A 26,751-nucleotide genomic window follows, 5' to 3' on the forward strand; every position below is an offset into this window, starting at 1 on the left:
CAGCTGACACGCGGTTTCAGCAACATCTACCGCGGAGGGACGGAGGGACGGATGGGTGGATGGAGGCCGTGCGCCGCTACCCCTCTTCCCGCCGAGGCCGCGCCGTGCGGCGAGACGCGCGCTGCTTCCCCCGGGCCGGTAACAAAGCGCCGCCGCCCCCGCCCCGCTCTGCTCCCCCCCGCCGGCAGCTCGCCGCCGCTCCGCAGCTCCCCGCAAAGCCCGCGCTGGATCGCCGTCTCCCCGGAGGAAGCGGGCAGCGGGCGCGGCCTCGGGGGGCGAGCCGGCCCTACCGGGCAGCGAGGAGGCGCGACGCGGGGAGGGCGCGGCGCTGCCACGAGGCGCCGAGGGGGCTCGCAGTCCGGCGGCACCCCAACCCCTCACGCCACGCCGGGGCTCGGCCCCCGGCCGGGCTTTACCTCCGACAGCGCCCGGCGGCCGTTCAGCAGCGCTCCCAGCGGCCGCCGGGGGAGGCGGCGAGCCGGGGCCCCGCCGCCGCCCGAGCGCGAGCGGCCCCGCGGGAGGAGGCGGCCGCGCCGCGCTGGCTGCGGGCGCCGTCGGGCCGGCGGTAAGACCGGCGTCCCGGGCACCGTCCCCACCGGGAAGCGTGGCCGAGACCTCTCGCGCTCTGGAGCCGCCTCTCGGGCTCGAGGAACGCGGGGACGTTGGGAATAGTTCGGCTTTGTTCTGCTTCGGGGGCGCGTGTGACCTCCTGGGGGCTTTGTGCCGCTCAAAGGAAGCTTCGGGGGAAGAACTGCTGCTTTCCGTGGCGTTCGAGCTAAAAATACCGCCGTTAGGCCGCAGGTTTAGAGGCTTAATGCCGCTGAGGACGAGTTAAAATTGGAATATGCGTAAGGCTCGGATGCGCGGAGCGGATGGTTTCCTGGCGCTGCAATAACAGCTTGCCATCTTTCCGTAGTCTTCCCAGAGCTCCTGTGTCACCTAAAGGGCAGCTATGGACCCCGAGGCGGAGGTGAAGAAGCAGGTGAACCCTTTCTACTGCAATGTAAGTATTGTTCACTGAGGACTGTAACAAATGCCACGTAACTGTGCTAGAACAAAATTGAACCAAACCGGGTACGCACTGTTCTGAGTTCTGTTTCTTATTTTTTTTTAAATCTTGAACAAAATTGGTGCAGAACCAGTTGGTCGTTTTTTATTTTTTTATTTTTCTTCTTGGAAATCTTTGACCATGTTCTGAATCGGATACTTCTTTCCTCACCTACTTCCTCTCTCAGAAGGAAGGAAAAGTCTTGATGTTAGTACACGGTCATTGGCTGAAGGCTGGTGTGCACTGCCTGGTGAAAATCACTGTAGATCAGTGATTTTGTACAACTGGTGGGGTCTTCAGAGCAGTGCTGCATTGCAACGCTCATATTTCTTGTGTTTACTTACTGCTAGCAATGGGCTTCCTGAAGCTGACCCCCTGTAGTATTTCCTGTTTATGTGGTGAATTCGTTTTTGAGGAGGAGATCTATAGCTGACCAATGACAGAACCCAACAGAATGGCATGAAACTGCATCAAGGGGTCAGTTTGGGCCTTAGTAAAAAGTTCTTGACCAGGGTGGTGAGCATGGAACAGGCTGCCCAGGGCAGTGGGCACAGTCCCTGGCTGCTGGAGTTCAAGGAGCATTTGGACATCACACTCAGACATAAGGCTTGAGTTTTGAGTGTTCACAGAATCAAAGAATCACAGAATGGCCAAGGTTGGAAGGGACTTCAAGGATCATGAATCTCCAATCCCCCTGCCACATGCAAGGGCCACCGACCTCCACATTTAATACTAGACCAGGATGCCCGGGCCCTCCAGGGACAGGGCATCCACAACCTAACCTGTTCCTGTGTGGATCCATGAGATGGACTCAATGATCCTTACATGTCCCTTCCAACCCGGGATATTCTGTGATTCTGTAATGACATCCTGCTAGGAGTGCATGTAGTACACGGGGTCTGGCAGTAAATGAGAGACTAAAGTGTCTTTAGCTTCTAGCTAAAGCTTGTGATGCAGGTTCCTTGCTGTTATCTTTCCTCGTTACAAATGTATTTGCCATTTCTTAGTATCTTGAAAAAACTTGCTGAGGTTTGTTGGTTTGAATTCAAATCAGACAAGGGAGTTTCAATTCCTGTGCCAGCTCTACTCCTTGCAAATACCAGTGAAAACAATAGCTGTGTTCACTTTGGCTTCTGGCAGTGCTAGGTTGCTGGTTTGCCTCTGTTCTACTCAAGAAGTATTTCCATTTGTAACCGACATCAGCCTTCCTAAGTAGCATTTTTTAATGGTCTTGCATTTTCTGTGTGTTCTCTGTTCCATACTGTTCACTTTATGTGATCCTTATAAGCTCACAAGTTTAAAGGTTGCACTATTTTTTCAAAACTTGAACAGAAAATATTTTCAGAGGCTGCTATGAACTTCAGAATCCCAAGTAACAATAACCATGAGGTCTTGCTGCTACATGTTTTACAAATACAGAACACACTAAGACAAGCATCGTTTCTTAGTTTAAGATCGTTATTGCTATTAATGATGTTCAAGAAGGTGTAATAGGAGTTGCCTTTCCAAAATAGGTCTCTGTGCTTAAGAGGACAGGTATGTAAATAAATATATGATGCTTGGCTGGTTGGGGAAGCTCTTCTGTTGGGTCACAAGCCTCAGAAAGGTCCCCCTTTGCTTTCTAAGTTCCTTCTCTGAGAGGAGTTCGGATGCAGCTAGGCCCAATCTTAGTCCCAGACTTGGTCAATCATTTATGTCCAAAGGATTTTGTATAGCCTTGACCAGAGTCAGTGTTTGCCTGTTAAAACCTCTCAGGGGTTTTCACTGGAACAGATTTGCAAAGTGATTGATAGCTTGTATAGGCAGTGTATTAAACAGATTCAGTAGTGCTGCTGATAAATACAGTAGCTGCATTCATGCTAAATATCTTAAGGCTACACATTAACTAATTAAGCTATATTAACAATTCACCTGGGTATCATCTGCAAAGTAACAGAAGTGCAATTCCTTACTGAAAGAGGTGTGCATGCCAATGGGGAAAGGAAGAGGAGTCAGTTTCCCACCCCATTCTCTGCTTTATTTTACCCAGCAAAAAGACAGTGATTGTGGTGCACTTCACTGACACAGATCAAGTGCACCAAAGCAATTTATGAAATTCTGAGGAAGCTGTTGCATACATGAGATATAAGCAGGGTATGAAAAACATTTGACTTTGCTGAAAAGCGGAGAAACTTCCATTGGTTCCTTAATACCCCACTTTCAGTTCCCTAAAATGTGAAGGATTGTTCCTAGGTTAATTCACAGGGTTTTATGGTTGCCATGTTTTTGCCAGAGGCACTTCTCTTTTCCTTGATAACTTCTGGTCATAGCTCAGGCCCTTGACATGAGTCGCACATGGTTAGGCATAGCTAAGGTAAATGGAGGCAGTTGGAGGGAATGGTGTAACGAGGCATAGCTACAGCCTTATCCAACCTGCATGGCAGGGACAGTTCTTGTTATCATTCAGAGGACAGCTACTGGACCTACACCCTGTCCTGTTCTCTAGTCCTGCACAACTTCTCCCCTTCTTCAGCGGGCTCTGTTTGGGCCATATTCCACAGTCAGACCCATCATTCTGCTCAAGAAAACAGAGCATCTCATCTCAACAAATTGTTGACAAAGGGACTAGATTTATGCTAGGAGTTGGGACTGGGTCACATATCCTATGCTAAAGAGCATCTAATTAATCTTACTGTGTTGTTAATTAAAGAAATGGAGGACTGATTGATATAGACGTGTGGTTGCTCTTCTGGTTTCAGCCCAGGCCTCACCCTGTCACTGTGGTCACCACAGTTAAACCACACACCTCCACATCTCTCAGGTGCTTTGGCTCCTGCCTTTCCTCAAGCCCAACTCAATTCTTTGCTGATTTACGGTTGCCCTGTAGTGTGACACAGCAAACCTGGTAATTTCCTACAATAAAGCAGTCAACTTTGGTTTATTCTGGTGTCACTTTTTTGCCAGCTCAGTAAAGATTAGGAACACAGAACTATACTTTTATAAGGATTCAGGGTGCAGGAATACAAGAAGTCATAGGCATGTCAGGAGCTAGATGTTAGGAAATTGTAGATGCAGCAGATGGATTGAAAGTTTCTGGCAATTTAAGAGCCTTGAACTTGTGTTTTTGTTCTAAAGCATTATTTTTTTTTTCTGCTGGCTTGTGTGCAATGCTAGAAATACTTCTGTTCTTTAACCTAGATTTGCAAAATCTGGTGTGCTTCCGCATTAAACTTGCAGACTCACTTCCTTGGATTCAAGCACAAGAAGGTAAGACCAGTTCTTCAGTGCACCTTATGTCAGATTTTCTAGATTTACTTAACAGTAGAATATGGCTTTGAAATCTTTCTCTCTCTCTCTTTTTTTTTTTTTGGTACATTAATAACATCAGAAAAGGTGTATAAAAATTTGTGCCTTGTATTGTGGATTAGTGAACAGAATACATCAGAATGTTGGAGAATATAGGACTGTTAATAAGTCCAGAATGGAAATATTTAAATAATGTACTTATTTTTGCCTAGTTATCCTTTTTTGAGTGTAATATAATTTTCTGGAGGTAATCTAGAGTATTACTGTTAATCTAACTTCTTTTATTAACAATGAAACTTCAACATTGCTATTTTTTGAATCACAAGTGACTTTTTCCTTCATTGGTGATTGATGACTTAGGTTGAAGAAGCCCTGAAGGCTCATGGCATTGGTAAGTGCAAGATTTTTTACTTCCTATTTTATTTATAGATGCTCCTTTCAGCCTGCCTCAATTTAGAGGAAAAAAAGACTTTCTTGAGATTTGTGCTCTAAGACCTATCTTGTGTTCTTTAGTGATGTAACTGTATAATCCTACAGAAAAAAAAAATAATAATAATACAAGAAAAGTTTATTAAGATTAATTGGCTGCAATACTGATGATCACCTACATTAACTTTTGAGAAATGTCAGAGAATTTGAGACCTTCAAGATTTAAAATACATTTGAAAAAAAGCATGCTTCCCAAACCATATACCTACTCAATGCACACTTTTTATTTGGTTTATAAAAGAGCTTATTAACCCCTCAGTACTTTGTCCATTCCTGGGGCCCCCAACGCTAAAAGGACGTGGAGTTGTTGGAGCAGGTCCAGAGGAAGGCCATGAAGATGATGAGAAGGCTGGAGCACCTATCCTACGAGGACAGGCTGGGAGAGCTGGGATCCTAAAGGGGCCTACAGGAAAGCTGGGGAGAGACTTCTTATAAGGGCAGGTAGTGACAGGACAAGGGGAAATGGCTTCAAACCGGAAGAAGGCAGATTTAGATTAGATATCAAGATGAAGTTCTTTACTGTGAGGGTGGTGAGACACTGGAACTGGTTGCCCAGCTAGGTTGTGGATGCCCCCTCCCTGGAAGCATGGAAGGCCAGGCTGGATGGGGCTTTGAGCAACCTGGTCTAGAGGGAGGTGTCCCTACTTATAGCAGGGGGTTGGAACTACGTGATCTTAAAGGTCCCTCCCAACTCAAACCATTCTATGATTTTATGATCTTAATAATTAGCTGAAGCAAAGGACTTTAATAGGTTTAATTTATCATTAAAGCTTTTCCAGTTTTTTATGCACTGCTCTAGTTCCACTAGGAATGAGGACATAGCTATAGCTGTTCTGCTACTCCGTGATGCACCAAAATATATTTACAGCTTTGTACAGTGCACAACTCATATTATGAGTTTGTTGTTTACTGTAGTTTTCTAAAGGTTCTGCAGCTCCAACACTATCAGATGCCATATGCAGACAGAAAAAATAGCTGGGGAGAAGATAGCTGCAGAGCTTTTAGAAAAGGTAGGAAGGCTATGGGCTGAATCAGGTACACTGGGAGGCAAGAGGTTTAAGTGTCTCAAGTTCAGTGGATTTAAACTAAACTGCTGTGATGTATTAGATTAAGAAGACCTGAAATTTATGAATGGAAGCTTTGTTAATTATAGAATAAGAGAGATTTGCATTGCAGAGAATCAGTCGGACTTCTCCCTTGTTGCAGATTGCCTTCTATGTATATTAAATTACAGCCAAAATTACTTACAATTCAAGCCACTCTTTAAGAATTTAATTTTATGGTATGTGCTTATCCCCGTGCTGTGAGATACCTAGTGATTGAGTTGGTCTTCCTCTGCCTGCTTCATTGTGTTAATAAAGACATATGCGGTTGTTTGGTATAAATGTGTATTGTCTTTTTTTTTTTTTTTTGCTGAAAACATCACATTGTAATTTTCACTTGTGGGTTTTTTAGTTTAGTTTTGGTTTGTGTTTTAGTTAAAACTGCAAATGGCACAGGGGACCGAGTGAAAGTACCTGTAAAACTTCCTGGTTACGGTAAGAATGCTTAATGCCCTTCCCTATACCTATCACCACCCCATTACAAAAAAACAAACAAAAAAAAGAAATAGGCAAAAGAAAATGTTTTGAGGTACAGCTGTCTGAACCACATAAAATCATTTGGAGTTCATTTTTATCAATTTTATTTCTGATCTGCAGAACATTTTATAATAACACCTAGAACAATGCTTGCAAGCTTGACATTATAGAAAGTGCAAATTGGACTTTAGGGGTTATGTTACTCGATAGCTGACTTGATTCGTGATGTAGGGCCCATTACAAGCAGGAATTCACTTACGTGTGAATTACTTAGCAGGTGTTCTCTGGGCCAGAGGTTGGAGTGAGGACTTCATTTCATTTTGGAGTTTTGTGTCATGACTTGAGACTGTGAAGACTGACTGGTGGGTTTGTAATGTGAGATTACATGAAAGCAATTTTATCTTACAGTGCAAGCTAAGCCAGAAAGGTATCATGGACAGACCTTGGAAGAACAGCTTAATACATGTAAAGATTCAGAACCTGCACTTGGTGAGAGTTTTTAATAGTGTAATTGCTTGCTTGTGTGATGTTTATCTTTGAAGAATATTGAGCAATTTTTTAAAATGTAAGTCTTTATTATACATTATCTAGTTCTTGTGTGTGTACGTTGAGATAAAGTGGTGTGGTATGAGAGAAACTCATCTTAGTGGCAGCATTATTGGATTTAACATAGAATGTTTTTGTGGTCTAGAAACAACCTAAGTTGGTATGGTAGTAACACTCATTTAAATCAAAGTTTTTCTTTTTTTTTCTGATGTACTGGCTCATCCTGAGGAGGAAAGGGAGAATGGAATGGACAGGAAAAATAACTACAGGGGCATATATTAAAATGTACAGAGAAATAGATTCCTTTCTGAGTGCTTTTTTTTTTTTTTTAATGTTGCTATTAATTTTTAAGTATTTTTTTTTCATTGTGTCAAGTTCTATGTGGTAAACATAAGGCATCTTAAAGACATTTTATATCTTTGATGTTGAAAACGTCTAGAAGACAAGGCAGCCAAAAAATAGAATAACTTGTAGTTTTGAAAATCTTAATTCATGTGTTTGACATGCAGTATTGATAGTTTCTTTTAGTATCTCTTTTGTAGCTAGCACTGATTATTTGCTTCTTAAGTTCCAAAATATAGAACACATTGTTTCAACAAACATCAAAATTCCAAACTTTCTTTCTTTTTTTTTTTTTTAATAAATCAATGCAGGACTTAATTATATAATTGAATATCGATCAAAAGATAATTTTCCTTTTCTCTATGAGTGTCAACTGTGCCACTGTAAAACAGGACTGAGCAACATGTTCATGCATGTTTGTGGCTCCAAGCACAGACTGGCATACCTGGTAAGATTTTACTTTAAAATACTTCTGTTTTGTTGTTGTAGATTTTGTTTTGTTTAACTAGAGAAATTGGAAATTGTATCTTTTAATTAAAAAAGCATGTTTTTAGGCTGTTATGTTCTTACAAAAGCTTTTATGTATTTATGCTGTAAGCATGCAAATTGGTTTATGTTCTAAAAAATAGATTTAGAATTCACCTCAACGATAGTATGTATGCCTGGGAGTTGCTGACACTGAGTTGTCTGCTTATTTTATTTTGTTTGGCCAGCAACACCATTAACAAAACCCATCATGTAATTGACTACAAGTAGATTTTTAATTTAAAAAATGTATTATAAAGAACTGGACCAATGAAGAAATTGTTCCATCTTTCAGAAGCTAATGTTATGAGACATATTGCATTGGTTCTGCAATTAACTCAGCTGGATATGCTCAGTGAGATTTGTATTGATGGTTTTCATGCTATTAGCTCTTGTATTTCTTGTTAGCTTTGAACTGTTCCCTTCAGTTCTGAAGCTTACTGCGTCTATGTTATATTCTTAAACATAGTAGTCATGCTTCAGCAAGGATAATGTTTAATTCATGCACCTGGGATAGGTTAGCCTTAGTGGGACAGGCTAGTTCTGAATAAGAACTAGAGGTCCTTGTGGCCAGCCATCTGTAGATGACTAAGTAGTGTACCTTGGCATCAATATCCATTGATGATGGATATTGGCAACAGTGAACTCAGTGTTGCTAACAAGCGCATAGCCAGTAGATCAAGGGAAGTGATTATTTCCCTTTTCTTGTTATCTCTTAGGCTGTATCTAGAATACTGTGTCCAGTTTTGTGCTCCTGCAAACAAGAAAGTCACTGATGAGGTTGAGTAAGTCCAGTGGAGAGCTGCCAAGATGAGAAGTACTCCTCCTTTGAGGAGAAGCTGAGGTAGTTGGATTTGTTCTGATTAGAGAAGAAAAAGTTACAGGAGAATCTGGTCCTTCAGTACCTCATGGGAGGTTGTTAATAAGACAGAATCAAGCCCTTTGTGGAGATGCTTGGCAGGAATGTGAATTCAAGCAGGGAAATTTCCTGGCTGACATAAGGTTTTCACTACGAGGACAGTCAAACATACTGGAGCAGATAGACCAGAAAAATCATGGAATCTCTGTCTCCAGTGCTTTTTAAGACCAAATGGACAAAGCCCTGTGCAACCAGTTCAGATTTGAGTGTTGAGCCTGCTTTGAGCAGAAGATTTGGCCTTGGTCCTCTTCATTTTCTGCAATTATGTACCTAAACATTTTAATACCTTCTGTTTTGTATACATACAAATTGATTTTTCTCCCATGAGCATTAGCTGTTGCAAAGCTTGAAAAAGTTGCATGGGATAAAGTGTGACTTCATGATTTCCATTTCCTTATTTATCTAGAAACAACATTATCCTGAGATAGCAGAATCTGATGAAGTTAAGGGAAAAGGCTCTGAACTGAACAGAAAAGTTAGGCAAGTTGCATTAACAATTGAGAAGAAAGAAGGAAGAAAACAATTAAAGGTACATTTCTTCAAGAATTTCAGAATGTATACAATAATAAATAAACTGAAAATTATTTCTTTTATAGTGGGTGGATATGCTTGGCATGGTAGGAAAACTTTTTAAAATTCTTTTTAACCTTTATTAGAAGTATTTTTATCTTCTTAATATTACTGAGAGTACTGAGAGTATCCTGGATGAAATTTTCTTATGGTCATTCTCATCATAAGTATTTCTCTTGTTTGAAATAATACTTGAGCTACCTGAGCCTACAGAAACACAGTTGTGTGGAGCACAACATCCAGAATATCTATATTGATATGTAATCAATTCCCAATTGCATGTGCAAAATAACTTGTTTCATTGTTGCCAGGAAACTGTTTTTTATATTTTCCCAAATGAGTTTCTGCTTTGTTAGCATCCTGTGGCAGTTGACAAAAGAATCAGATAAAAAAAAAGTGAGTAAGGAGTGGAAGTTTGCAGGTAGTTTTGAGGTTCTCAGCAATGGCCTGGCATCATAGGAGCACCATGAGTGTAAATTGTTGTGAGGCAGTCCTGTTAGAATCACGTTCTTATGAAGATGTCTTCATATTGCTTTCAGTTGTTGTTTATACCACAATAACGCTTAAAAGACAACTTGATTCAGATACTTATCAGTCTTTATGCTATGCCTTAAATTCATACTGATTTCAGTGTCTGTCAACACCATGCTTGTTAAGCAGTGCTTCTTGGCAAGAGCTAATAATACTATTAAGTATTGTCTTTGTACAGGACCAAAATCTTAAATGTTAAATTATGCAAGGTCTGGCTTCTGGCAAAGTTGTAGGTTCTTACATACGGAATTTGTTTGCACACAGGATGTTATTGTTTGCAAGCAAACCAACATAATGTGATTAATACTTCTCCGGCATGATCATGGAAATAATATACATGTATATGTTTATTTTCAGATTTTTCTTGATGGATATAGAATTATATATAATACAGATATGCTGTAGATTGTCTATGAAAAAAAACCACATCAGAAACAGAACAGTTGAATTGCATCCATAACAAGTTCATCATTGGTTTAAGGAACTTTGAAGTGCATAATCTGTTATTAATTTGATATATCTTTCATAATCCAGCTATTTTATATTTCATTTGAATATCTACTCAGGGTTTTACACTGTTGTGTTTAATGTTACTGGTCAAACCAATACAAAGTAAATATTTAATGAAATACATGAGATTTTATCTGCAAAATACCGAACTGGGTCTTATTTGTAATAATTATTTGATAATATCTATACTATTATATATTATTTTAGAACATATTTTATATTATTTTAATTTATAATTTGCAATAATTATTTGTATTTTTAGGTTGTTATAGAAACTCCAGTAATCAGGAAAAGATGGCAAGAATGTAAGTGTGTTCACTGGGATGTAACCCATACATTTCTGACCCGGGTAAACTTGTTTTGTTCTGAAACAGCTTTATTTCAGGGCAGGTCGAAAGTTTTGGTCAGAATGACCTTGTGTGAGTATGTTGTTAGTGTGTTTTGTAAGGTCTATTATACTGAAAATTTGTTGGATGGACAGTTTTTTTTTTCTCCATGAGTCACTAGAGAGACATGTTATTTATGTCAGCATTCTCTCTCCTTCTTTCCATCCCCCCCCCTCATCCACAATACTAAAAAGTCTTCCTCGTTTTGCAGAAATGTATATATATATATATTTTTTTTTTTTTTTTTTTTTTTTTACAACTGTAGTCTCTGCTGTGCCAGCTACTCAGAGGCTTTCTGGGGAACTGTGCAGAAGGAGCAGGCTGGAGTTCAATGTGTACATTTACCAAGCAGTCCAAAGAGCCAGGTGTAAATCTCTTACCTGTGGAAGAAAGCCTTCAGTTGTACCAGCCATTGGTGCTCAGAAAGCTGTAGGAACACGGCATCTGTGAGACTTCTCCACTCAGTTTAGTCTCCCACAACTTGTTTGTTACCATCTGGGTAGACAGACAGTTCAGCTGTGTGCTGTTCAAGGAAATGGATAGGAATTGTTACAGAACTCTGGTTTTAGGACTTATGTGGAGACTTGGATTAAAACTAATATACTAATCTTAATGCATATTAATATGTAAACTGTGTTGTAAAATATGGAAGTTATGTGGAGATTATTTCTATCATGATCTCAATTAGCAATAATGTGCTCTAAAGAGGAAAGTTATCCATTTCAAATCTGGAAAGGAGCTTTGAAAAAAGTTAAACCCTACTCAGAATCCTTTCAGTTAATGAGTCTAATTTTGCACATAGTGTAGCATTCTACTATGTTTTATAATATTTAGTTCTTTTAAGAAAGAGTTTTGTGCTATAGCCTGGGTATAAAATAGTTAAAACTTTTAGTTAATCTTTTATATGTTGTCACATAATAATGCATACGAACTTATTCATGTTTATAGCTAGTAATACACAGAAACAGTGCTAGTTACAGTTCAGGTGAACTTTCAGAACTACTATAAATAATTTCCTTTTAACTTCTATCAAGATATTGTCCATCTTGCTACATTTCAAGCATGTTTGTTTAGATCCTAATGCAGATGATAGCCCATCAAAAGCTAAAGTTCAGCATGTGGATGCATCACTTAGTAATGAAGAAGGAATGGACTGTAAAATCAAGGATGGAAAATTGCCAGATCCGATTCAAGGTCAGAGAACAGTGGTTTTGTTTTTTAAACTTGTACCACTGCATGAATTTACTCAGTATGTACTTGTTTATGGTTTTAATAGCAATGCTCTGCTGTAGATGTTGTATTTACACAGCATGTGGGGCTTGGGATCTGGCAGGCAGAAAGAATAATCCTAGTGAAGAAAACTGTCCAGGTTTACTTAAAGTTGCTATAGCTGGTTATGTTAGAACAGAAACAGAATTCATAAGCAGAACTTTTAACTGTTTTTATTTTATTTTTGGAGCAAGGGGCCCAGGTTCTTTTTTGAACATACTGAACATTCTTCAGTGTCAGGGTTAAAACAACAAACAAATTGGAACAAGCTGCAGGCCAGACTGTTTGTTCAGGAATAAGAAGAAAGTAAAATAGATATATATTTTTTGATCATGTAAAATGTCTGAATAATATGTATTTTTTTGAAAACAACAGAATCAAATGTTAAAATTAGGGAATGCCATGTAATGGAAGAAGTCCTGCCATGTCAGAAGTTACTGCTTTTAGTAAACTTATGTCAGAGGGGGAAGTGGGCTACCATCTAAATGCATTTTATTTATTCTCATTTAGAATATTTCTGGTCAGAATTATAGACTTGGTTCAGCTATGAAGCACAAGCATTTGATATTTAGGTTCTGGTTTTGATTTTATTTCATTAGATTATTTACACCGCCAGATCTCATTAATATTGCTTTAAAAAAAATCCAAGCAAAGAATACTTAAATTAGAATGTTGGAAAACTGTTACTAAAAGCTGTTTTTTATTGTCTTTAGAAGAAAAGAATGTTCAAGAGGAGCAGGAACACTGTCAGAAAGAACAGGCAACACCAGACGAGAAGGGTGAAACTAACACAGCTGTTGAAAGCACTAAAGGCAACTTCACTGAAGAAGGCAGCAGTTCTGAAAAGTAAAACAAAACCAGATAAATCCATCACCCCTGAAATCATTAAATTACTTGAAGGGAAATGTTCTAGATGATGACTGCCTACAGTGGATTTGCATAGAGTGTACTGTGAAAAGGAGTGGGTGCTAAAGTAGTAGAATGCATGTCTTCTGAAATTGCGTGCATGGCTATAAGCTCCTCTTATCAACAGAAAATATGTAAATTTACCTCAGATTTGCTCTAGATGTGATTACTTTTTAGCAGTGTTATTCTTAATACACAAACTTTGTTTTATGAATTAAAAAAGAACATTTCCTAGTGATTTAAATATCCCCTCTGTTTCCTAACTTTAAACTAGTTGCATATCTATCAGCCAAGAAGAGCTGGCACCTTCTGCTTATTTATTGTTACACAGTAAGAGGAAAAATGTCTTTCTGTAGGATTCTCGCCTTGCTCTTGGGCAGACGTTAAGGAAAAGGATTAATAACAATTGAATTCAAGTCCATGTTTTTGAATCTTTATATTTATTTGTCTGGTTTTGAAAGGACTGTAGCAGATCTTAATCTGGAGAGTAAATTAGTTTGTAAAAGCATCAGAAATAAGGAGTGTAGCAATTGAACAGATTAGTGTGACAGGAAAAGCATTACAACAAAGGTGTGATGATGAAAGGACCAGCACAATAGATAGGTGCTATAAAGGAAGGGAAGAAGATTGCTCACCCATATTAGAAGATTCCAGATTGACAGAAGAAAGCTTCACCAAAGCGAGATCTCCAGAAAGAGATCCTTCCCCAGCAGCAGTCAGCCCTTACATGAGGTCTAAGAGAGGTGCAGCCAGGCTCCACCCCTTCCAGTCACACAGGTGAATTGCCTTCATCTGTGCTCCCAAGGCTGACTGGGTCCTTTCCCCAGGTGCTCAATCAGTGGTTCAGGCTGTGACTCAACAGTTCCCATACAGGGAGCTAATAATATCTCAGACATTCATTTCTAGGTTTCACCAGACACCAATGGGTGTCCTGGGTGATTGTGATCTTGGAAGGCTGTAATTGCAGAACTGTGCAAATAAGGGTTAATAAATTTAAGCCAGATCAGTCTTTGTATGCCTAGTATTTCTATGGCCATACTATAAAATGCTATTTTTTTTTTTTTTTTTAATCTTTTTAATGATATCTGCGCCCCCTGAAATGTCTGCAAGGGAATGATAACCTTTCAGAGACATCTTTCAAAGTGTAGTGTGTCAATAATTTAAATGATTATCAATTGCTTGATAGATCAACCATGTGGGGAGTCTGTGTGTGTGCATGCGAGTGTTTGTGTGTATTATTTAATATAATAAATAGCATCTGTTTTCTATCCAAAGATGTGAGACCAATGTACAACTGCAAGAAGAAAATGAGGAAGTCGAGGTGAATATTTTTTCATTAATGGATTGTTCCAATTTACACATAGTTGGGATAATAATATATGGCAATGTTGTTTGCTTTTGCTTATTCAAATTAGTAATATTATTATCAACAACAAATTACCCGTGAGTTACTATGCAAAACTTTAAAAACATTTTTTCAGATTTTGTTGCGAAAGCATATTTTTCTGTACAAGCACACACAATTAAATTAGAGCAAGCATCCAGAATAACCAATAATTATTACTTTTGATTGCAGTTCTAAATAGTGCACCTAATAGATGTTGTTTATGTTAAACAGCAAGCATCTGCAGCAGCTGCTGAAGAATTCACTAGTCAGGAAGAACTGCTGAGTTACCTGGTAAGCATTACATCTTAAGCCTTGCAATATCATTTTTGAAAAATTCACAGAATTGCTGAGTGCTCAAAAATTACTCATTTTGATTAGCAGTTAGTCAACATCAAGATCTTATTTAGTAGTCGGTTGGTAATTAATAGTACTAAAATATTTGAGAAATGAACAAAGGGAAGAAGCTGTTTTCAGGGGATGAAATGTGGTTTTACTTAGAAAATAAAAATAAATAAATTCCATCTCTTCAGGTTGTAAAATAGTTGGCAGAACAGCTGAGTTCTGTTCAGTTGTCAAAAATGTGTGTTGTTTACACATTCATTTCAGAGTGGTAAGTGGTGGAAATGGTAATTTTGTTAAAAGCATCACAAAGAACTTAATGTATATCTTTAACAGTAGTTACTGTGAGTCAACTGCTGCATGGCAGTTCAAGCAGTATTTATCATGTGTGTATGTATGTGTGTCTGTATATCTATACACGTTTCCCTTTTAACAGCAAAACTGTAAAGATCGTACCTTTCTAGTAGTGCATCTTCTTTCTTAGCGTGATTGTCCTCTGACAACAAGGGGAAAATTGTTGGGATTGTGACTGAAAACTGTTCAGTGTTAGCAATTTACAGTCTTGTTTTCACAGATTGCATTATCTGTTTCTATTGATTTTTGCTTTAATCCTCTTCTGACACAAAAGTTGTCTTACATAGTCGGTAATTTTACAAGTATCTTTTCTGGACTTGTTCTTTATATCATACAATAACTCCCAGTTTTTTCAGTGATTATTCTTACTGCATAGTTTTTAAGTGAGGAAAAATCTGTATGCTCAGCTTTTATCTTTAAAATAATTCAATTTTCTTATTACTTGACAGCTGAAACATCCTTGCCCAAGTCTACTTCTCCTTTTCCTCCTAGTTTTTAACAGGAGACACAAATACTATCAGCAATACAAATATAATCTAGTCCTTGTTGTGCTGTCACATATGAATTTGTGCAAGTTACATGTGATTATTTTTTAATTTTGTTTGGAGTACTTAAAGGTGTTTGCCTTCAATCTGGGTGGAACTGTGCTTACATTGTGCTCAGTGGAACTATTTTCAGAAGAACTTTGTTAGCATAGCCATAAGGATGATGCACGTAGCTGTCTTTGTGAGGGCTGTTAGCACTACAACTTTCTCTCCAAAGAGAGCCCTCTATGTTTCAGCTATTTTATTTTCCCCTTGGGATTCTTTAGAAGAAGGAAAGAGCTAGTATGAGGCAAGGTGGTATGTATCTTCAAGTTCAGAAGTGTTCTGGCTTTACTGCTGCTTTGTGGAGAAACGGGTTATGACTATCTGGCCTCATGGAGGAAATTGTGTATTCACTTAAATGCAAATTGCTCAGGCAGAGATCAAAACCCTTAAGGGAAAGCATTTTCCTGCATTTTTTTCGACGAACATTCTGGGGTTATTTCTTTTCAAATGATTGTCTTGGATAGCTGATGCAATATTCTGTTAGGACCATCTCCTATTTCCCCTCCCACTGTGGTTTCTGGGAAATAGAAAGTTTATTTACCTTGTAACTACAGCCATACCTGACAGGAGGATAGAAATATAAAAATAAAATTGTTCTTTCAGGATTTGTTTATATGTTGTGATACTTGTATCTTTCAAAGGAAAACATTTTTATGTTGTGGATTTTTTTTTTTCTTTTTTTCCAGCAAAGTTTTGAGATACTGAATGAAGATGATGCTGCTTTTATCCTAAAAGTCACACAGACTCTCACAGATGCATTGGTGGATTATCGTCAGCAAGCTGCATCAAAAAAAGTAATGAGGTTTTGGTTCTTCAAATCTATAGGTTCATGTGATGAGGGATTTTTGTTATTACAGATAATTTACTTAAAGTTATCATGGCACATGTATTGAAAATTTTGGCTATTTTATGCTTGAAGAATTTTTTAAGTCATGACAGGAAAGACTTGCAGCTTTTCAGTTGAGTAGTCTCAATGCTCTGTCTTCAAAGGTGCTTTTAAAATTAATTTTAATACTTTTTCAAGAAGCCAAAATGCATTTTAGCCCGTATTTCCCATGCTTTTCCTTGCATCTAAGTTTTTCTTCAAATTTACCCCCTTTTTTAATCCCAACCATTGGTTTTCTCATCTCTTCTGACCTCCCTGATAGTCTTGTTCTGTATTTCCTTTCCCAGCCTTGCCCTGCACTTCGTTCACTAATGTGTAATCTAACATTATTGACACCAGTTTTCTTTCTTATACAATTTTTCGTTTGCTCCTACTCTTAGGCTGTTCCTTTTGAGGTCTCTTTCTTGCTCTATTATCAGAAACCAGTCCCTCCTGCTCTTCTGTTCTTGCTTTTGACTGACTTGTCTTTCCATAAGCACAGTATGAAGGTGTCTTGAATTCTTCTGAGTCTGTTGTGGTAATCATTTGTATCCCATGTTTCTCCCATTCATACTACATGATATCGTAACATTCAGACTCCACACTGACATCCAAGAGGGATGGTAGGAACTTTCCTCTTGTTGGTAATCCATTTAACATATTTGTCATCAGAAACCATGCCCTTTTTGCCTTTTGCCTTTTCTAATAGAATTTCAGAGTCAAACAAAATTTTCCTTTGCCACAGCAGCTACTCCTTGTACTCCAGCTACATAACTACTTCTTTATTTAAAAAGGAGAAGCTAAGTGGAAAATGCCACATAAGTATCAACCAAACAAGTTGTAGGGAATCAGAGAGCATATGATTCAAAAAAAAGTGTGTGGCAGTTGTCATCAAAAGCTTTAATTAGTTCAGAATGTTATTGCAATGTTTCTTTCCTTGTGATATTCTATCTTGACTGCTTTCTTTCTGCCTCAAAAAGGCAGTACTTCTCCAAGATAAATTTCATGACTATAATTCTCATTGTTTACTCCTTTTAACTTCCTTAATAAATTTACGTTCTTTCATAGAAGATTTTTATGTTCATATTTAAAGAGGGCAAAATCTGATATGCTTCAAAACAATCAAGTTCTAACTGAAGTAACTTCTAGCCCAATAGCTATAGGAAAATAAAATAAACTGACCTGAGAAGACACTTCCATATCCTGAACTTCTTTCAACAGACATTTATTTATTTATTTATTTTAAATCCTTGGAGTTCAAACTACTTGCTTTTTTAATCTGGCAGGCTGAGAATTAGGTTCCATAAGCAACAATTGGCCTAAAACAGTGTTTTTTAGATATAGACAGATGCCATAAGAAATGTGTGGATAGGAGTTCAATGCCAGCTATATTATTTTCAAATAGCTTTTTGTTTTTCAAATTTGTAATATCTCATCTGTTTTTGTGGTCACTAAAGCGTAGCATTTTTTCATTTTAGGGTTTTATTTTGATGAAGTGCTGAACACAACTTTTTTCAAACTTGTAGGACCTCTTAGATAATGAATGTAATGGAGAAGAAGCATTGGAACATTCTGTGGAACAATCTGAGCTGACTTCGGCAGATATTAGTGATTCTGATACTGGTAACGTTAGCATAACACTCTCAAATTGCTTTAATCTAAATATTGGAACAGTAGTTAAGATTAAATTCCAGAAAGCTGCTTTTATTTTTCTGCTTCTCTAAAAGTAGAGCTTAAAAGCAGAATAAAGCCAAGTAATTTAGATTAATAGGTTTGGGTTTGTTTCATCCTCTACAGAAAAGGCAGCCTATTAATAAACATTCATCTTACTCTAACTGTGTAATCAGTTCTTATTTTCCTGAAAGCAGCTCTTTCTAAAGAGGCTTTCAAAGTATAGCTCTTTTGTTTTGTTTTATCTTTTTGGAACATCTTTTTCTGGTTTTGGTGGAGGTTTAATGCAGATCTAGTCCAAGCAAGATGGTAGCATAAACAAAGTTATGGAAAGTTTTGTTTAACATTTGCATATTTCCACTGCCTGACTTCAGTGCTTCTGATGAGTCTTAAAAAAATCTTGGATTTCTGTGAGAGGATTTCCTTCTCAATATAAACAAATTATTACTTTTCACATAAGATGATTGGAATTACTGTCCTAAATTTGGAGATAAATATGGCCAGAGTACTAGTGTATCTATTTCGCATCATTTTTTTTCTATACAGTGTCAGTTTTCTTTTCTGTAAATTTGAACTTTTGAGACCTCAGTTAATACAGTGCTAATAACAAAAATTGCAATTACTTGCAATATGAAAGAATTTGAACTCTTAGTTGCTTTTTGTGAGTGATAATACAAGGGGTTTTCACCCACCTGCCACCTGTGTTCCTTCAGGATTTTCTGTAAATAGAAATCATTCCTGACTTGTCAGTTGTGTGAAAATGTTATTAATGAAGTTGGATGTGGGCCTTACTAATGATGATGATGCTGTGCTAGACTGGAAATGTTTGCTTTGAAAGACCCTATTTGGATAACTAAGTAATGAATAGCCTTCAGAATCCTCGCTAGCTGAAAAACAGTATTTCTTTTCTTTAAGACAATTCAAGCAGCCGATCGGCTAAAAAGTCCTTATCAATAAATGAGGAAGATGAACTGCAAAACTTCTCAACTGGCTCTTTGGACACAGCGTATGAGAACAACATCACTACTGAATTTTTGAACAGTGTGAGAAATATGAATGTTGAGGAAGTTACTGCTACTCTACACAAAATAGCGGCTACAAATCCAGCTTTCAGAGGTATTTCATGTATACTTGAAGACACAAACGTGTGTGAAAATGTATATAACAATTTTAGCTCTGTGAAACGTTAGTAATTATATGGGGAAGGAACTTTGAGATACTGGGGGGACTTTTTCCCTTTTAATTTTTACAGGAGCCAGTTTAGGACGCCTCTACACATAGATGTTAAACACAAACTAATTGTTTTTTCATTCATGCATAGTAACATCTGCAGGGTAAAAAATAGTAAAATAAAATCAAGCGTACTGTTATTAGGTAAAAAATGAATCTCATCTATGTGGTAACTGGTAAATCAATGTAGGTGTTTTGGGACAGTTTCTTAAGTGACAGAAGGGGGAGGGGAAAAGGAACAACATTCCCCAACTCATCTCCACCCATTTTTATTACTGAGCATGATGTTGGATGATGTGGAATATCACTTTGGCAAGGTGGGGGGAAGCTGTCCTGGCTGTGTCCATTCTCAGTCTCTTGCCCACCCTCAGCCTACTTGGTGGGAGGGTAGTGAGTGGAGAGAAAATGGGAGAGCCTTGAGGCTTGTGAAAGCTGTCTTTAGCAAGAGCAATTACACTGCTGTATTATCAACATTGTTTTAGCCACAAATCCAAAACACAGCACCACATGGGCTGCTGAGAAAGTTAACTCTGTTTTGTGCAGAGGCAGTACAGGTTTCTAGGAGGACTTTGAAAATACCACCTTCTGTTGGAGAGGTGAATAGAAACTATTTAGAAATGCAGGGTGAAATTTAGTGAACATCTGGATAAATTTGATCTACTCAGGGTGATGGTGTTAGAGATAAAGAAGAAAATTCTTCCATATAGACTTCCTGCAGATGTTTGAAATGGGACAGCAAAGCAGTCAGATAAGGTTATCCAGTTCATATAGTCAGTTTGGAATTCCAGGAAGCTTTTCATAGATACTTTTGGTAGATCAGAGGCTTCAAAGAGAACTAAGTGGCTGTGGGAAAAGAAGGAAGTGTTTGTGTTGTTTAAAAAATAAACAGATAGCAAATGAGGAGGTCCGAGTAGAACTGTGATCCTGTGCTTAATGTCTTTGCTGTTTATGTGACCTGGAAAAAGGGATGAGTATCTGGATGACAAAATTTTGTGATTACAACATTATTCAGAGCATTTAAAGTGTTGGTTGAATGAAGAACTTAAAATACTCCTCATTAGAGGAGTGGGAATAACAACTTACTAGTCAGAAGAACAAACTGAGTACAAAGAATTAAGGAAAGAATGAAAAGTAGGATGAGAGTCATTATTTTGTTGTTGTATATATCTGGAATAGAACACGCAGTTCTATTTCCCTTATATCAAGACATGATATAAGGATATAAGGATATATAGAGCTGCAAAGGTTTAGAGAAGGCAGCAAGATATGGGAACATTTTCTAAAAAAGAAACAGTAGAAAACTAGAACTGCTTTTGACCTGGAAAAGAGATGACTGAAGTTATAAGTGATCTGTAAAATCATGAGTGGGTGGAAACAGCAATTATGGATCAAAAGACATAGGAAATAACAGATTTCTAAACTTAGAGTATAGAGAGAACCCGATTTCAACGTGGTCTTCATGCAGTAGGTGGATGATCTATGGATGCTCTGATTATTAAAATATCACCTGAGTCAGACAGTGTGAAATCCACCAAGCAATACTGAAAAGTCTGCCATAACAGACTTGGAAAGTTACCTGCTCTAAAGAAGAACTGAGGCTGGGAGAATGTAATTTTCTCACAACCCACCAGACTTCAGACATACTTGCCGTGTTCTTATTCTTCCCTTAGCGTTTGGTTATGGTCACTGAGTGATCGTTACCACTTGAGCTGTCCCTGTGTTTCTTATACTACTTTCCTCCCTCCCCCAAAGTAATGGCCATCACTTTCATCAGAGCAATATAAACTTCTTGCTTGTGCTCTGGAGAGACCACTGACTTACTGGTACAGTGATAAAACAGAGCACTTATGGTAATGCCTTCCTAATTATCAACCGTAGAGTCAGTGATGGGACAAGGGGAAATGGTTTTAAATTGGAAGAGGGTGGATTTAGATTAGATATTAGGAAGAAATTCTTTACTGTGATGGTGGTGAGAACAGGTTGCCCAGCTAGGTTGTGGATGCCCCCTCCCTGGAAGCATGGAAGGCCAGGCTGGATGGGGTTTTGAGCAACCTGGTCTAGAGGGAGGTGTCCCTGCCTATAGCAGGGGGTTGGAAATAGGTGATCTTAATAGTCCCTTCCAACCCAAATCGTTCTGTGATTCTGTTATCTTTGAAAGTCAGTAACAGACTAGAGGAAAATAGATATACCCTTAACTGAAACAGTGCAGCTGTTCATAAGTATATGGTTTACAGCTTCTAGGCAATTGTGTAGTGTATTTTGGTTAGTAACAGTGTATTTTTCACTTAATAAGAGCTCCAAACTCATGTCATCAGTCTAAATGTTTCACTATAACTTGTGCTTTTAAATGTTGTGTTATCAAAGCATTTAGTTTCTTTTTTTCTTTTTTTTTTCTTTACCTTTAACAAAGGAATGGATATTCCAAATGTTGTAAAGATCCTGACTGAAAGTGGGACTCTGAGAAGACCGAGCAATGGCAGCACACACTGACGTGGCAGTTAGCAAAGTTAATATTGCAGTTTTTACTTTCTGTAAGTTTTAAATCATTCTTTTGCTTAATATGAACTCAGTGTAGCTGATTGTGCTATATCCAAATACTGCACGATATTCTTCTAATTAATAATTTCGTTTTGAAATTCTTACTATTCTGTATGGAACAATTAAATTTAATATTGTTTCTTTTTCCATTGGCCTCTATTTTTAAATGAGTAGCTATTATTTTCCTAAATATCTTTACACACTGTATATTAGCAGTCTGATCTTTTCTTATTGATTTTTATGGCTCTTTGTAAGAGTTAATTACAGAACTGTAGGGGTTGGAAGGGACCTCTGGAGATCATCTAGTCTAACCCCCTACTAAAGCAAGTTCCCTACAGTAGGTTTCAAGGAAGTCATGCAGATGGGTCTTGAATATCTCCTGAGAAAAAGACTCCACAACCTCTCCAGTGTTTTGTCACCCTCATGTTTGTTTGGAATTCTCTGTGTTTCAGTTTGTGCCCGTTGCCCCTTGTTCTTTTTCTGGGCACCATTGAAAGGAGCCTGGCCCCACCCACTTGACTCCTGTCCTTTGGATATTTGTAAGTGTTGAGAAGCTCCCCCCTCAGTTTTTTCTTCTCCAGGCTAAACAATCCCAGGTCTCTCAGCCTTTCCTGTAAGGGAAATCCTCCAGGTCCTCATCACTTCTGTGTCCCTCCACTGGACTCTCTCCAGAAGAGAGTTTCTTGAACTGGAAAGCCCAGAACTGGGCACAGTACCCCAGATGTGGCCTCACCAGGGCAGAGCAGAGGGGAGGAGAACCTCCTTGATTTGCTCAGCGTGCGCTTTTTCATGCACCTCAGGATCCCATTGGCCTCCTTGACCACAAGAACATACTGCTTGGCTCATGGCCAGCTTGCTGTCCAGTAGGATACCCAGCTCCTCTGTAGAGCTCCTCTCCAGCAGGTCACCCCCTAACCTGTACTGATGTGTGTGGTTATTCCTTCTCAGGTGTAGGAATCTGCACTTGCCCGTGTTGAACCTCATCAGGTTCCTCTGTGCCCAACTCTTCAGCCTGTCCAGATCTCACTGAATGGCAGCACAGCATTCTGACGTGTCAGTCACTCCTCCCAGCTTTATATGATCAGCCATTTTACTGAGTGTGCATTCTGTCCCTTCATCTAGGTTATTGATGAGGATGTTGAGCAAGACTGGACATGGTACTGATTCTTGGAGAGCACCACTAGCTGTAGGCCTCCAGCTAGACCCTACATCACTGATCACAATCCTCTGAGCTCTGCCAGTCAGCCCCACTGTCTGTTTGTCTGTTCCACCCTTCCTAAGCTTACCTATGAGGATGTTGGATACAGTATCAAAAACCTTGCTGAAGTTAAAATGCACTACATCCACTGCTCTCCCCCATCTGCCCAGCTGGTCATGACATCATAGAAAGGTACCAGATTGGTCAAACATGAATCCATGTTGTCTTCTAATAACTTTGTCTTCCACTACAGCAGTCAGCAGTACAAATGCATCCTATAGCAAACAGTCAAATTATCCCCTGTGGCTGCAGGGCCATACTGAAAGGCTATTGAAATTAGGGGTATCTTCCCATATAAGGATTATGAATTGGTCTCCTGTTTTTCAATAAAGATTAAAAATTGCAACAAATCAGTGCTGTCAGTTCAGTTCTGAGATAAGTGCATGGATTATAGGTAACTTTTGGAGAGTAGTTAACTGGAAGTGTTAGCAAACTCAGCAGAGGTTGACTTGCTTGCAAATTCAGGGATATATCTCAAGAGATGTAACCAGACTATAGTTAAAAAACACTGACTTGTTAGTGAAAGAATCTTTTATCTTCTCTTATTTTAGCGTGAAGTGAAAGCTGGCTTATACTGTCCTTCAATTCATGCTCTTTTATAGTGAGTTTTTTTGCTTTTTTTTTTTAATCTATAGTTATAGTGTTTTCGACTGTATATAGTCAGAGATTCTGTATGTTAGCTGCTATTAATTTTGTAGGATGATAGAAAAATATTTTAGATGGTTACAGACTTATGTTTGGGGAAAAGAATTTAAAAAAATTAAATTGAGTGGGTCAAATTTGCTTCCTGAGGAGCATTCAGTGCTTCTAATTAAAGTCCTTCAGCATTACAGTCAAAAGCTGGTATGATATCAATATCATATTTGTATCATACCAGCTTTTGACTGTAATGCTGAAGGATTTTAATTAATTAATCATGGTGGAGCCAGATTGCAAACAGACCTTTTAATGTTAACTTACAGTTTTTGGACATCTGGATGAAATTGAGAATCCTCATCTTTGTGTTTTCACATCTTTGCATCCTGGAATGCAAGATGCTATGAAAAATAAGGTAACAAAGCAGCAGTTAAGGTGTATGGTTAGTTAGGAATGAAAACAGTTCATTGACAGTTAAAGAAAACGGGAAACAATTACTGCTTTAAAGTAATAATGAAAAATCTCTGGAATGCCTTTAAGTATGTTCTCATCAGAAACAGAGGTAGAACTGTAGCTCTTGTTTTCACTATAATAGGAACGGTGTTCATGTCTACTTGATAAAGATGTGCTTGATCAGTAAAAACATCTTAGAGTTTACATGGAATACAAATAATTTCCTGAAGTATCTGCAATAATAGCAGCTTCATGTTTTTGTTTTCATAGTGCAGAACATTCTATTAATTAAAATAATAGACTATTCAGCTGTTATAAATGGCCATCTCTGGAACAGCTTCTTTTTTCACTTGCTGTGAAATCCTTTCTAGTGGAAATAAAATCAAGGGGAAATTACTTGGATTTCAGCATTTCTTTTTCCTCAGGTCCATTAAGCACATGCTGAAAATGGAAAGACTTCTGAATCTATAGCACACTGATTCAGAGTGGTTTGAATGATGTGCTGCAGAGTGCCAGTGTACTTCTCAAAGACAAAACAGCAAATGCAAAAATGACAAAGTGTATGCTTCTGGAAATGTTTTTGGAAAAAATGTCTAACCTAGCATGTTCAGTTGTACAATTAATCTCCCTTTAAAGCTTTCTTTTCTGGTGCAAATAGAGCTGTAAAAGAGCTAGATTATTTTGTTTGTTCTGTCTGCCTTTGTTTTGAGATGGCTTGGTATGTTCTCACACTAATAGAAAACTGTATACCTATTCCAAAACAGTTTTTAAGGATAACATCTAACTTGTGCTAGAATTGTGTGGTTTAAAAGAGAAGAAAAAAAAAAAAAGGCACTGTATCAGTGATACTTAAGGAATGTTACTGACTGTATATGATGTTATACATTGATTGTTACAATACCAGTGAGACACAAGAAAAATTATACCAAGAGGGAATTGATTTTTCTTTCAGCTTTATGTTAGTTCACCATATTTTACTGAGGCATCAGAGAGCTTTGGGGAAATTGTCTTTAACAAAATTGAAGAACTTGAACATCTCTTAGAAGGTATAAAGTGGAAAAGAGAAGGATATTCACAGGTGAACTGACAGGAAATGGAAAGTTTTGACTGTGCAACAGAAAACTTAGTAGGTGTAGCTCTGTTAATGAGCTGTGTTATAGTTCTGGAAATGTTCTGCTCTTATAGAATCATTAAGGTTGGGAAAAAAGTCCAACCTCCAACCCATTCCCATCCCGCCCATGACACTCAGTGCCACACATACACCTCTCTTGAACACCTCTAGGAACGGTGACCACCACCTCCTTGGGCAGTGGTGTTCCAATGCATTACCACTCTTTCTAAGACTAAATGTTGCCTAATATCCAGCCCAAACCTCCCCTGCACAATTTAAAGCCAATGTGTCTCATTCTGTTGCTAGTTTCCTCTTGGTTTTTTTTTTTTTTCCTGTTTCTTCTAGGACTGTCTTTCTCAGTAAAGAGTTGGTTATCCCTTTTGAAGCAGCAGGCCCTGTCTGTGAATTTGATCTAGGTATCAATGTACATAATGCATATAGTATGCCTGAAGGTATGGTACTGTATGTGAAACCTGAAATGCTAATAGTGACTGCCATGTCTTCACTGAAATTATTATTTTAAGTATTTTTCTACTTTGTAAATGCAAATACTGTTTGTTTGGTTTTTTTTTTTTTGTTTTTGTGAGAGGAAGTGTTACTATCTAAGTTCATTTTAGAAACATAATTAAAAATATTCTCATGGAGCACAATATTGTTAATGTTTCATTGAACATATTCTTTTTAGTATACTTGTTAACACCTACCTTCTGTCACTGCAGGTAGAGTGAAATACAATTGAAAAAGTTTTAAATGACCTCTAGCACTTCCTATAAAGATTCAGAGTACATACTGGCAGGAGGTAAGAGAGACACTCATAACCCAGCATCTCCCTGCTTTGTGTGAAGACTTTGCTTCCCCAAATGGTAAATAGTGAAGGATGGAAGCCAGAATGAGATACAACTCAAAAGCTAGAGTTGCTGAGCTTAAAAAGGTGTGAAAGCGATCCTAGTATGGACTACAGATTTGAAGTCTGAGCCAAGAGAGCTCAGATTCTGGTAATTAAAGTACGTGAGACCTTGTGTGATGAATGCTTCCAGTGCTGTTTTACTTGTAGCTGATGTAGGATCAAACTGGGACAGTGTAATGTAATTACTTCAGTGAGCTGATTGAGCTGCATTGAGGTGGGATTGGCTACTGTGGTCGGAGAAGAAGGCAGAGTGGGACCTGCAGGCTGCTTGAAGACTGCTTCAGCAGCTGACTGCAGAATAGATCTATTTCCTGCGTGAAATTACGTGTTGCAAAGTGGAAAATGTGTCTTTGAGAACTTTATGGGGCTGGCATAAGTGAAAACTTACAAGTGTACTCCTGAAGATACATCCTTGTTAAAAAAAAAAAAAAAAAAAAAAAAAAAAAAAAAAGTGCTACAAAATGCTTATTTCGCAAAAAAGAAAACAAAAAGTGCTTAAAAGCTAA

The 26,751-nt window shown here is 38.3% G+C and overlaps 1 protein-coding gene across 11 annotated transcripts; it reads left to right on the plus strand.

The window, feature by feature from the left end:
• The first annotated feature begins 2 nt into the window (after positions 1-2).
• LOC116226277 (uncharacterized) lies at positions 3-26,636 on the plus strand. Of its 11 annotated transcripts, none has more exons than XR_016465070.1 (18): positions 480-565; positions 917-1,003; positions 4,226-4,294; positions 4,694-4,724; positions 6,301-6,360; positions 6,811-6,891; positions 7,602-7,738; positions 9,141-9,263; positions 10,608-10,650; positions 11,806-11,925; positions 12,714-12,846; positions 14,182-14,227; positions 14,525-14,584; positions 16,263-16,370; positions 17,968-18,064; positions 19,028-19,228; positions 21,753-22,419; positions 22,829-23,683. XR_016465070.1 is itself a non-coding variant. In XM_031589088.2 (18 exons), exons 2-17 carry the CDS (start codon positions 953-955, stop codon positions 21,830-21,832), a joined length of 1,440 nt encoding a protein of 479 aa, XP_031444948.2. In that variant the 5' UTR covers positions 480-565; positions 917-952; the 3' UTR covers positions 21,833-21,873; positions 23,690-26,636. The 11 variants fall into 11 exon arrangements, 9 of the variants coding, with proteins under 9 accessions (XP_089993402.1, XP_031444948.2, XP_031444951.2 ...); XR_016465071.1 differs by having other exon boundaries at positions 23,003-23,683; XM_031589088.2 differs by lacking the exon at positions 22,829-23,683 and adding an exon at positions 23,690-26,636 and having other exon boundaries at positions 21,753-21,873.
• Positions 26,637-26,751: the final 115 nt, after the last annotated feature.

The sequence above is a fragment of the Phasianus colchicus genome, chromosome 3, assembly GCF_987193195.1.
Source record: "Phasianus colchicus chromosome 3, bPhaCol1.hap1.1, whole genome shotgun sequence".
NCBI lineage: Eukaryota > Metazoa > Chordata > Aves > Galliformes > Phasianidae > Phasianus > Phasianus colchicus.